At 46.4% G+C, this 13,718-nt stretch overlaps 1 protein-coding gene across 1 annotated transcript in view; it reads right to left on the reverse strand.

Moving 5' to 3' along the window:
* Nucleotides 1-13,718, reverse strand: part of WDR20 (WD repeat domain 20) — a 71,208-nt gene that overhangs the window by 6,799 nt on the left and 50,691 nt on the right. Inside the window, 2 exon segments of the mRNA XM_079130097.1 lie at nt 3,831-4,421; nt 4,425-5,090. Coding sequence (XP_078986223.1) covers nt 3,831-4,421; nt 4,425-5,090 — 1,257 coding nt within the window.

The following is a 13,718-nucleotide window of genomic DNA, read 5'->3' on the forward strand; positions in this document are numbered from 1 at the left end:
AGAGCCCCTGCTTCTCCACGCTCCCAGTGCCAGAGGCAGTGCAGAGGCCCCACCCAGCCCCAGTTCCAGCCCCAGCTCCCGTACGAGACACTGCATGCCACACATCTTTCACAGGAGAAGCCACTGCTGAACTGTCTCCCTCTTCCTTGGCCAAGTCAGGGATTTCCTAGCCTGTCCTGTTCTCTGGCCTCCTTACTTTGAGTTTGCCCCTCAAAGAAGGAAAACCTTTCCCTCCACAAGACAAGAAGAAGGATCTCCTTGCACACAGGTGCTGACTCAGGATGAGGCCTTTTCACCAATTTCAGCACAAATCTAATACTTCAAAATTTCTAGAAATTCCAAATCTACCACAGGACATGGTGGGATCAGGGAGAAATGGCTGCCTGGCTCTCTGCCAGCTAGGACTTGGGCACCAGCTTAAGCCAAGAGCTAGAGACAACTATAGGACCCCACCTGGGATGTGTGCATACACCCATACACCCTGTCCCTCAGGATTCCTGAGTGTCTTTGGGATGATAATCGTTGCAGCTTCTGCTCTCCATGCTCTGGGGTTTTCTATCTGAAAGCATTCATCCTTAGTCCTGAGCTAGGGGCTCAGGAAAATCTTCCACACTCCTGCTCAATCAGCACAGAAGACAAACTTAGGGTTCTTCTCTCTGCAGCATGTGGGGACTGAACCCAGGGCCTTGCACATGCCAGGCAAGTGCCCGACACCTCCCCTGGGAAAGACATCTTCATGTGAGATGGGGTCCAAGTTGCTCAGGCTGGCCTTGAGCTTGCCATCCTCCTGCCACCACCCCTGGCAAACTCAGGGCTCTTTACCACCACTTATTTAAGCACAGTTGGAACCCACGGTCCTGGCCTTCTCTCAAGCTTCGGCCTCCCTTTCAGCTCTCCAGGCCTCTTGGAGACACAGTCTCCTCCCCTTGATTTAGGAGGCTGTCAAGGGGCTGGGCTGCGTCACCCATGCTGTGGCACCAGCTGCCTTCTGGAGCTGCTCACGTGTGGACTCCTGTGGACTATGAGGTTCAGCCCAAGCCTGAGAAGCAGTGCTGACCAAGGATAATAGCCTTCCCTTTGGCAAAAGCCGTGTTTATTCAGAGGTGAGGTTAGGAAAGATGTTCTCATTCAAAATAATGTTCACACTGAAAAACTTTAATGAGGAAGCTCAAAGTTTGGTGAGAAAACTACAAAAGTGCTCCTCAAATTTCTCACAGTGGAAGCAATATAGCACTGCAGCTCAGAGACATCTGCGGTCAGGAGTCCCTGCCTGCCCCTCCTTGTCCCCTCCCTTCCTGGGAGGTGTAACCTTGAAGGGAAGCCATGTCCCCTGTGGAGGGGGGACCCTCTCCTGATGCTGCAGCACCTTTGCTTCTGGGCCTGGGCAACACCAGGCCCTCTGTCCTGCCTGCAGAGGTGCTCTGCCAGCTCTCAAAGCAGAGGCGCAGGAGGCAGGCGCAGGGGCAGAGAAAGGGCAGAGCAGCACAGCCCAGCACTGGTCCCCAAACCTGGCAGTGGAGCCCTGAGGAGGGAAGAGACACAACAAGGGGGCTCCAGACAGACACTAAGGATACTATCATCAGCAGCAGAAACGGGATGAAAGAGATCGGACTGAGCCCCAAATCCAAAACCGTGACCTCACTGTGGTTCTCGAGCTGGAGGCCCAGACAAGTGCGCGCACATACACAGGCTCCCATCAGCACGTGGAAGGAACCACACTCTCCTTCCCCCACCCCATCAGCCTGCTGCAGCCAGTGGGGAAACTCAGGGGCAGGACACTAGACAGCCCAAGGCTCTCTGCCAGTGAGCAGCACTTTCAGAACTGAGGGGACACCGAGAGCTTCACCATAAATGCTACTTACCTGTGACCCACCACTCTCTGTTCAGGCCAAATACAAAGTCCTGAATTTTGAGAAACTGCATATTCAATGCCTCAGAAGCATTTGAAAGTGAATTTCTAAAACTATATTGGGACATGAAATTGCACCTGGAATATTCATTACTAACCTCCCCACCGGCAGCTGTCTTTGCTACCTTAGATCAGTCACCCTTTAGGAAGAAAGGACATGTTTTCAAGGTAGACAGGACATCACTGTACCCATTCCCATGAAGTGCTGCTCAAGGTCGTGAGCTCCATCACAGAGGCAAGATGCCCTGAAGGCTGCTGTGGCACACTGCCACTGCCACCACACTGAACAGCAGCCACTTGCAGTAAGGAGTGTGAGGGTGATGGGAACATGGATCGGACGTGGCATGACAGGAAGTGGGAAGCAGGCCTGGGCCTGGCTCTCTGGGGAGAGCTGCGGGAAAAGCAGGGAGCTGCTGCTCCGTCTACTAGTTTTGACACTCGAGAGAAAGAAAGCCGCCAGGTCTTCCCTGTGACGAGCCACATTCACTACTCGAACCAGTATAAATTATCATTATCACTATATTTAATTACAAAAGTGAGCAAAATAGAAAAACAATCCTTAATACTCCAAATAAGTTAACAAATAAAATAACTATCATCTTGACACAAAACACAGAGCTCAAACAACCACCTCATCCACCATGAAAACTGGAATTTGAAAAGAAGCTCCTTATGCAGCTGAGAAGCACCATAAGGAACTGGAGTCAAATCCTGCAGTTTCCCATGGAAGCGGCCCAGCCTTCCCACCTCGGAGAGAGTGGACATAGGCCCAGGAGCCTGGCACTTAGGGTGGAAGCCCAAGCACTAGGCTGACTTCACTTCCCAAGCACCATCCCAGATTCACAGCTGCCACCCAACAATAAGCAAAGGGAAAACCTGCACCTGTGAGTCCCCTCTGCGGGGGCTGGGGGGACTGAACCCACCCAAGTGCCCTGTGGGAAGTACTGAGCAGCCCCTGGAGCCTAAGAGTAAAACAGAGCCATGGAGCCTGCCACGGCCTCCGGTCACACCTTAATGACCCAAAAACAAAGACAAAAAACCAAAACAAAACAGAACAAAAAAACCAAAACCTCCTTTTCCCTTCTTGGGAAAAAACATAAGCCAAGCACATCTGACATGAAAGTCTTGGCTTATGTGGCAAGAGGCACTTCTGACAACAGCTGCTGGTGTCCTCAGCTGTAGTGCACGTTACTGTCCAGGCTCTGGGTCAAGTGGAGATTTAATGCACAGAGTCTCAATCAAAGTTCTACAAACTGCTTCTTTGGAAAAAGATGTTTATTAAACAATTTTAATTGTCATAAAATGACTAAAATGGGTTTTAAAAATTAAGGCTCTTCTCTTTCTGTGGATTGACAGAACAATGTAAAAATAATATCAATCAACCCTGCTGAACGCTTTGTTCCTAAAGTTAAATTTCATAGATTCCTAAACATTTTATGATTAAGATAAAAAATTGGATATAAATGACAATTAATGGCCATCTGTACTGCACACACACTCTGATCAGGTGTACAACAGTCTAGTTGAGTAGTTAAGCAAAAATATTCCAGTTAAAGCATCAATTTTAGCATTTTAAAGTCATTGTCCCCCACCCCCACTGTCATGATTTCCCTAAATTTGAAATAGTCTGATACAGGAGTGCTAATCTTGGGGCTCTATATACTCCCAGAAGGATGACTGACTCAGCTGGCAATTAGTTTGATTATATATTTTTTAAATGCGCTAAGGTGAATTATCAAATGATTCAGAATTACATGGCATGCAGTATCCAAAATTATGGCTCTGATGCATTTAGGTTTACATTAAGAATAAGAAGTGTCATTCACATTCATTGTACACCCCGCCCCTCCCACAAGAAAAAAAAAAAATCACTACCTATTCAAGTTCTAGATCTGGTGCAGCATTAAGGATTAAAACTTACCACTTTACCAGGCCTTCCCCATGTGCAAATAAATCCCTCCTGACAAGCAGTGACTATACAGTCTTCAAGAAAAATTAATACAGTCAGTCTTTCATGTGCTATCTTTTTACAGATCAGCAGCTCTAACAAGGGAACATCTTCCATCCGAGGACACAGGGGCGTTCCCAAAGTTTTAGCTGGGTCCATTTTGGTTTTAGTAACTAGATTCAGTTTGTCACTGCTCTTGCTAGAAATGTGTCCCATGCTATGGTTTCGCTTGTGGTCTTTCTCATGGTGTCTCTCCTTCCGGTCGTGCAGTGAGAGAGTTGCAAATTTGCTGACCCCAGAGGCAATGGCCCCGTCCATGACGCTGCTTTTGCTGCCTGCATTGGAGACCGCCGAGTGAGGAAGGCTGTTGGACCGAGGCAGCGGAGGGGGCACAGAGTTCCCAGGTGTTGTGACACTGTTCCCATTACTTCCAGTGGAAGGACTTGTGGCATTCATGACATTTGTGTGTGTCCTTGCTCTTGAGAGGGGTTGGTGAGGGAAAAGGATGTCTTCCGTAAGGTCCCACAAACATAGCTGCGTGTCCTGGCCCACTGAACCAAAGTGTTATGTAACACTTACGGGGCGGCTGTCAGTAGAGTTCCTCTTGGACAGCCGGGACTGTGTACTGTTTGCTCGATCTCTGCCAAAATGAAGAAGGTCCTGGAAGTCCTCATCACTGCCACTGAACTCCATAGGGTCGCTTTCTTCTACGCTAGTAGTATAGGGATCGAACGCCACAACACTGACCCAGGATTTGTGCCCATGGCCTCTAGCTATTACTCGGCAGTCTACAAAGGACCAGACTGTCACCAAGTCGTCCTCTCCACCTGTCACAATGTACTTGCCGTCTGGGCTCCAGCACACACACAGCAAGCCCCCAAAGTAGCTTTTCATCGTACCATGCAGCTCCACTGAGTCGAAATTGAACACCCGCAGAAACCCGTCCTGGCTCACACATGCTAAGAACTTGCCATCTGGGGAAAAAGCAAACTCGCTGAGGGCCCCCTCGCCCACCGTCCACTTAAGGAGAGGGTTCCTCGTGGATTTGCTCTTGCAAGTGTGCACAGCAAAGCTCTCTCCCTGCTTCAGAAGCTGGTAGTGGGGGGCTGTGGTGCCACAAGTGTGCTCCACATTATACAAGTACATGTTCCCACTCGAATGGGCTACTAGGAAAAGGCTTTCCGAGCCGGGCACCCATTTGACACAGGTTACGCGTGCCTTGTCTATTAGTCTCTGTGAAGACAAAGGAGAACAGGTTATCACAAGGGAGAAGGTGCAAAGGTTTACTTTTCCAGCAAGAAAACTTGTCGCTTCTCGTGAGAAGGGAGGAGTCCATCCAGGAACGCCACACTTATCCCGTGGTCAGCCAGCCAGCGAGAGCACAGCTCATTGCGGAACTACTGTTTAGAATTGCACTTGGGTGGTGGCCACTGGCTGTCACTCAGAGTCAGCCATTCAACAGATATCTGCTGAGAGCCTACTCTGTGCTGGACCAGTGCCGGGCATGGGCACACAGGTGGGAGGCAGCCCTCGGACACCTCCTTTCGTCCGGCAGGAGTGTGTCAACCTGTGACTCAGCAGCTACATGCAGCTCCCTCTCATGAGGACTCAAAGCTGAGAAAGCCACGTCTCCCAGCTTTCTCTGCATTCCCGTCACTGCAGGCCATGTGCTGACTACATGTGACCCTCTGCTGCGGCTGCTTGAAGGCGGGAGTCAGATCTGCAGCCCGCTGCCAGCAGCACGCACACAGGACTTGAAAGCACACTTGCTGGTCGTGACACAGCGCCAGGCCCACCGAGGCCGCCTCACTGGCACACGCTGCCACGTGTCATCTTTACATGCACTTCCTCAGAGTCCTCTTTGGAACGAGGTGGTGTTTAAAGAAATACCTAGATGGTCAACTCAGGAGTCTGCACTCCATCACTATCACTCAACTCCATGCTCACTTACGGTTCACTGACCTAGTCGCTTCTTAACAGGCATGAAATCAGTAGTCGTGCCCTTAAGACCAAGAGAACAGAAGGCAGAAGGTGAAAACACCCAAATGGGAAACAAGGACCTTTGGCTTGCAGGCTCTGCATTGGGGACCACTGGGGGTGCAGAAGCCTCCAAATGATTCCTCCTGAGGCTGCCTGATCTCAAAATCATGTCACCACACATTACCCAAGTTCTGCCAGGGAACTCCTACCACCAAATGCTCTCTACTGTCCCTGCCCTGTAAGAGGGCTGCCCCAGGGGCTGGGCCTAACTGCTACCACTTTGCCTACTTGGTTCGGAATCCCCAACTCAAGTCTCAGAGGGCCACCAAAGCACACTGAGTGAACTCTGTCAAAAAAAAAAAAAAAAAAAAAAAAAATGGAGACTGCAGCTCTGCAGTTCGTGACTATGCTCCTGCTTCTTTACAGAAAATTGTTAAATGAAAACATGGTTAAAAGGAAGGATGGAAAAGAAGTCCAAGAGCCATGAAAGCTCAATGTCTGAAAAATCAGACCTCAGAAGGCAGGCTGCTAACAAATGACCCCAAACAGGGAAGGGGAGGGGGGTGCCCTGCACAGCATGCAGGCCCAAGGAGCTTGGGTTCCACGGGTTGGGCAACAGTTACTCTACAGAAGGTGTCACTGCTGACTGCCACAGAATGTCATGGCTGGCCCTCTTAAATTAACAGGCAATGTCCTTGGGGACATAGCCAACATTTTCATCCTTGCCTCTCTTTCTTGCCTGCTGACCTACCTATAAAAGGCACCTGACCTGTGTTAGCACCAACAACCTAAAAACCTAGCACTATTCTGGCAGGATTTCCATGAGACCTTCACCATTTCTTCAGCAAGGAGTTAGGTAATATGCATGGCCAGACCAGAGCTTTTCATGGGGCAGGGGGAGTGGTCTGCGGAGTAAAGGAGTGTTGACAGTGGGCTGAGACCCCCACACTGATGAAGCTCTGCCAGGTTTGCTGCTCATGACTTTGTTATTATGCCCAGCCTCAGGACTCCCTTCTGAGCCCACAGACAGGACAGTCAGATGGTGCAGTGTCTGAGGGTATCCACAGCTCACCCCTGCCAGAGGTCTCATCAAGGGTTTAACAGGCTAACTCCGGTTGGAGTCAGACTGCCAACCCTTATCCTAGTACAGTGCTCTCAACTCCTTTACCTTCCCTTTCACCAAAACCCTATCAAACCTCAATTTTTCTAAGATCACTTCACTGTTATTCTATTTACATGTGCAGAAAATTTTAAGGGCATAAAAACTTATAGCAGTATGATTAGGATAAATTTTATTTTGTGCCTTAAAAAAAGTGCAACAAAAATTCCATTAGAATTCAAAAACTAATCCTGTCAAGCAAAAATAGTACTGCTTTATAATGGTGAAGTATGACAATAAACAGTTACAGCAGTTATTAAAATAAATGTTATTGTGATGAGAACACATTTAAAAATTTCATTCTCATCTTAAAAAGCTGCACCCTATGTAGACACGTGGATTACTGATAAAAACCTGCAGCTGCTGGACGCACAGGCACACGTCTGTCATCCCAGCAGCTTGGGAGGCTAAGGCAAAAGGGTTGCGAGTTCAAAGCCAGCCTCAGGAACTTAGCAAGGACCTATGCAGCTCAGCAAGACCCAATCTATAAATAAAATAATAAAAAGGGCTGGTGATGTGACTCAGGTTAAGTGCCCCTGAGGTTCAATCCCTGGTAACAAACCTGCACTGCTGGCTGGGACACCTAATCAGATGATACTGTCACACTCTGGGCCTGGGGGACGAGGCACACCAGTGCCAGTGAGGGCAGAATAAAGGAAAACAAAAAGGAAGTGGCCAGCTTTAACACAAAATGGGTTTCTCTTTTGTCTGCCTCGTCAGTTTTCCCTGCCAGCTGTGTGCTTGAGGGAGGGATGCACTTCATCTGGGGGTGCCCTGCATCTCAATCACATGAGGATACACATCTGGTGGGCAGCACATCACCACCCATAGTACTGGTCCTAACTTCCGATCTAAGTATCAACTTCAGGTGCCAAGCACTAGCAAGATGCTTTATACCACTCTCTACTCTCAAAATAACCCTGTGTCAGTGTGCGGTTTTGTTTGTTTCCGAACAGGCAATATAACTCAAGAGCAAGCATACAGTAGAAAGCTCACTTTCTTCTACAATGCAAATCCTCTGCCTTTAGTCACTGGTACTGTCTTCTTGTTAACTTGTCCAGAGTGATTTGATGTATACAAGACAAATACAAGAAAAATCTACCCAATTCTTTCTTTATACTGTGCAAACTCTCACCTCTGCCTTCTCAGTCCACGATGAATCTTGTACATCTGTGTGGTGTAAAGACAGCTTCCTCTTCCTTTTCTAAAGCTGCATTAAATTATGTGGAGATACTGTATCTTATTGTGCAACCCCACTGATCAATATTAATGTTAGGATGAATAACCTTGAACACAGGGCAGTTTTCATGTGTCTGAGTAGTACACCTGCAGGATAAATTCCTAGTGCACAGCTAGGTCAAAAGGCATATACGTTTACAAATTTCATATGGACAAATTATCTCCCATGGAGAATGGAACAACTTACATTTCCGACAGCAATGTGATGGAGCCTGTTTCCCTGAAGGAAGGTAGGTATTATTCTATCAAATACCTATCTGCCCATGAGGAAAGGAGCTCAGAATGACATCCATTACATTCATTTGCTAACTCAGCACCGAGTGCCTATCACTTGCCAGGCACCAATATGGCACTGAACAAAATAGTCATCCCTTCCTGTATGGAATTTATGTTGAACTGGAATGAAAAAATAAGTGAAATTTATTCAATTGTTTTACTATTTTGAAGAAAGAAGCAAGCCACAGAGAGAAGATGAAGTGATGGAGAGAGGGGGTTATATAGTGATTTCAATCTCCAACAGGATAGCCAAGAAAGGCCTTTCCCTGATGTTGTGGACAGCTGAGCAAGACCTGGAAAGATAGTAGAAAGAATGTTTGAGGAAGTGTTCCAGAGGGAACAGTGGTTCAAGGGTATTGAGGCAGAAGCAAACCAAGCCCAGGAGAGACAGCAGAACCTGCTACAAGTGAGAGCAGGCAAGGCAGAAACCAGCACAGGTCACAGAATCCCACAGACAAACATCAACTGGCTGAGGCCAGCCTGGCAGGGCCATTCACAAGGTTTCTTAGGAACAGGGTGCTAGTCTAGCTCAGACTCCACAGCCAGAGTGGGAAACACAATTCCAGGGCTAGCTGGTACAGAGTCATTTAATTTAAATTGTTCTGTATTATTACCTGGTTTGGGTTTAACAAAACAGAAAGAACAGAAAGCATCTTACTCCTGTCTTTCAAATTAAAAAACAGAAACACCTGGAATATTTTCTTTGATTACACAGCCTAGTGTCTGCAACATAAGATTTTATTTTTGGCTGGGCATGGTGGCCCATACCTATAATCCCAGTACCTGGGGAGGCTGAGGCAGAAAGATCGCAAATTCAAAGTCAGCATCAGCAACTTAGCAAGGCCCTTAAGCAACTCAGTGAGACCCTGTCGCTACATAAAATGCAAAATAGGGTTGGGGATGTGGCTCAGTGATGGAGTGCCTTGGAGTTCAATCCTTGGTCCTTGGTATCCCCCAAATAAATAAATATTATATATATATATATATATATATATATAATATATATATATATAGTGTGTGTGTGTGTTCCACAAAATGTCTGGACCAAAAAAAGGCAAGATAGTGTTGAGTAATGGGATTTCCTTGCTGGGCCTGAACTCTCAAGGATGAACGGGGCCTTCATCTGGGTGAGCATTCTAAAAAAATATCCCTGAAGCAAAATCCCATCCCTCCAGTTCTTGGGCAAAGATGGTAGGGAATGGGGTGGGAGAAGCAGAAGCACAAAGGGGCAGAACAGAACAGACAGAACAGTCCTGGGTGATGCGGAACATGCTGTCAGAAGCATTGGCTGGTCTGGAATCCTGAGCTGGGATTCAGGAGCGTGAAGACCCAGGCTAAGGGCTCAGACTGTGACCCTGACGTGAAGTCACAAGCTGCCCTTCCATAGCACTGATTTGAAGTGAGAAGTGCTACAAGTATAAAATACACACTGGATTCCGTGTCTTCATTAGAAAGAAAGAATGTCAACTATCTTATTCATAATTTTTATACTGGTTGAATGTTGAAATAATATTTTGGATATCTGGATAAAATATAATGTATTCTTAAAATTCTTTTCGGGTAATTTTTACTTTTTCAGTATGGCTATTAGAAAAATTCAGAGTGAAGCTGGGCACAGTGGCACACATCTATAATTCCAGCGGCTCTCGAGGATGAGGCAGGAGGATCACAAGTTCAAAAACAGCCTCAGCAAAAGCGAAGTGTTAAGCAACTCAGTGAGACCCTGACTCTAAATAAAATACAAAATAGGGTTGGGGATGTGGCTCAGTGGTACAGTGCCCCTGAGTTCAATCTCCGGTATCCATCGCCACCACCCGCCCCCAAAAAAAGAAAAATTCAGAGTGAGCCAGGTGGGATAGAGCAGCACACCCAGTAACTCAGGAGGCTGAGGCAGCAGGATTGCAAGTTTAAGAACAGCCTCAACAATTTAGTGAGACCCTGTCTCAAAAAAAAAAGCGGGCGTTTGGGGGAACTGGGGATATAACTCAGTGGTAACAAAGCACCCCTGGGTTCAATCCTAGTACTGTTAAAAACAAAAAGGAAAGAAAGAAAAAAATGTAAAGTTTATCTGTGGCTTACTTGGTATTTCTATAGGCAGTGCTACTGCAGACTGTGGAGGTACCAAAGGTTTCTAAAAAGGGACACTGTAAGGAAAAATCCCCTAGCAGTAGGGACTGAATGGAAGGCAGGATGGGAAGGATCTGGTTAGAAGTCTATGACAATCATCCAGGCCATAAACAAAAAGACCTTCAGCTTAACCAGCAGCAGTGTGACAGGGGAGGTCTATTTCATAGCAGAGGCAGCTGTGTGGGGACAGCAGATGAGGGGGGCAGAAATGTTTGCATCGACCTAGTTCTGCCAGAAGAAACTAGAAAGGTTAATCTGCAGCTATCAAGAATGACCAGGAGGACTGTGGTCGTGGCTTAGTGGTAGAGTTTCGCGCGTGTGAGGCACTGGGTTCGATTCTCAGCACTGCATATAAATAAATAAAATAAAGGTCCATCAACAACTTAAAAAAAAAATGACCAGGAAAGTCAACTGAATCAGTCATGAATATCAAGACCCAAATCTGCAAGCTCCTAAGATTTCCAAGGAAGATGACCCAGCAAGTTGGAGTTGGGAAGCATAGACTGTTGGAAAAACCCACTCAGAGGAAGCAGGACAAAAATTAGGAATGCAGAAGGAAGGAAAGAGAAAACGGCTCAGCAGTGCCATGAGAGAGGAGGTAGAGAGGAGGAAGCTGCCACAGTGTGCAGAGTCTACTTCTGCTGAAGCTCTGCTCTCATGTCCCTCTCCTCAGGGAATAGTCTCTGAGGATGGTCCTACTGAACAGACCAGGAGGCATAGGCTGAGTGGGGGTACCAGGGACTTAAGAGAACACAAGGTAGCAAATTTGGGGACTGAGAAGGTGCTGAGGAAAAGGGACAGACAGGGTGACTCAGGGCAGTGCCTGGCAGAGGAAAAGTATGGCCAGGGAAAGGAAGGATGGGGGCGGATCAAGGGTTCCCCCCTGTTCCCCCGGGGGGGGGGGGGAGAAGAAAAGCTGGAGGAAAAGAGGCAGAAACAAAGGAAGACTAGAGAGGAGTTGAGGAGTGTGGGAACCTCACTCTAGCTTCCCCAGAGGAAAAGTCTGGGATCCTGGCAGACCTCAGAAGTGCAGTTTCAGGGACAGCGCAAGACAGGTGCTTGGCTAGGAGGCAAACAGGGAGGAAGTAACTAAGAGTCTAGGTCATTCTGACTGGCATGGCCACAGGGCTTTCCGTTGAGAGGCACTTCCAAAATGCTTCACGGCCTATCTTAATAACCCAGTTTTGTAAAAATAAAAAACCTAACCAAACAACAACAAAATAATAACACCAACAGAACATCAATATGACATTTCTGTATATGTCAAGGCAACTTCTCCTGGGCCAAAAGCTCAGGTGGAGAGTTGTGGTCTCCAGGATCCCTCTGCATCAAGTACTCAGCCAAAGCCTTCCCCCACTAATTCTTGAAACCAAACACAGGGACCAATTTCAGACATCAATCCAAAGAAAAAGGATACCATATTCAATAGCATTAACAGTTAAGATTTTCTAAATAAATCATATTAGTCAATCTGCAACCACATTAAAGTGACACTACTGAATCAACTACTCTGAACTGAAGCTTTCTGAAGTGCTTCCTTTTCTTTTTCTCACTTCTATCAACATGAAAGGTAGGAAAAACCCATTTGGGGGGAAAGAGATAGATATGCATTTTATAATGCAGACAGTAATTTGTAATAAAAATACTAAAATGATTCAAAAACCACAATACCTGCTGGAAAAGCCATAATACAACCACAAACAAAACTGGCAACTGGAGGGTTTGGTTATATAAAAGGAATCTGGAGAAAGCTGATGCTTCCCTCAGGAAGTATAAGGAAAGGGTATTTCAAAGCCATGTAAGAAAGGATCAGATGTCATTTTTACCAATGTTAAGACTGTAAGGAATATATCATCATGTGCTCATTTCCTTCCTTTGATTAAAAAAAGCAACAAAACTAAAATTGACAAAATGCACATCGCACTCTTTTGAGGCAGAACCAGACTGAATATTGCAAAGCAGGATCCTGCTATCCTCTCCCAGTCCTAGGGCTCTGGTGCATGAGCCCGAGTTGGCCGGGACACCATCCCACTCCACAACTTAGGCAGGGCCATCATCTCCCGAGCGTGTGCTTCAGTTAGGTTCAATTTAAATGGCACAAGAGATGGGAGTCCTCCCCAGAGTGCTTTCTTTGGCCTCACAGCTGAGACACAATGCCCAGAAGAGAGGGTCTCGTTACATATAAGTAATGAGATGAACAGAGATGGCAAGTTATTTTTTAATTTTATAGCTCACCACAATCAAAACATAACTTGAAGATCCTCTGAAGTTACTACTCTGTGGATAGAACCCCCAAATCAGATTTTTTACAAAGATGGCAAGAATGTCCCCCAATATATACTCAGTAATTATAAAAAGTAAACTCCTTGTCCTTTGGAGTGCTTCACACAGGTTGAGTGCTGACTAGGGGTGACCTCTTGTTCCTTCCAGGTGGCTCTTACTATGAAGGCAGGCTCCATGGTCTGGCCACTTGTCTTGTTGAATGAATTGTGTACCAAATATTCTCAATGCCGACTAGACATTGTCAGGGCATAAGAATGGACAGAATGCTCCACACAGAAGCTTCAAACCCACTTGAGAGACTAGAGAGACTTAGCAGGCTGAGGAATTCATTTCTGAGAAAAGGATAGAAAGGATCAAGCATTTTCTTCCTTCCAGTCTGGAGCAGGCAGAACATCAAGGACCTCCAGTGTGGCTGGAGAGAGGCCCAGGAAGGGGAAAAGCTCAGAGTTCCCTCTGCTCTCTGAGCTGAACCAATCAAGGGCCAGACAGTGGGAGGAAAAGTTGGCTCGCATCTGTAATAAAAAGTGTGAATCCTTAACGTTTTGTCAAAAAAAGATTAATAGCACTAGGATTGATGGGCAATGCTTTCCTATCTTTTACCTCTCTATTTTCCTATTAAACAAGTATTTCAAATTTTTATATTTTGTACTTGATAAGAATAGGGAGTATTTTATACTTTTAAAATACACTTGTTTCCAAATGGAAAATTTTCATTTATCTTTATCTCCAGTGGACTTCAGGAATTTATAATTCCATGCCATTCATCCATCCATCCAACTATTCATGTACCCGGCAGC

This window comes from Sciurus vulgaris (assembly GCF_902686455.1).
Source record: "Sciurus vulgaris genome assembly, chromosome: 2".
Lineage (NCBI taxonomy): Eukaryota > Metazoa > Chordata > Mammalia > Rodentia > Sciuridae > Sciurus > Sciurus vulgaris.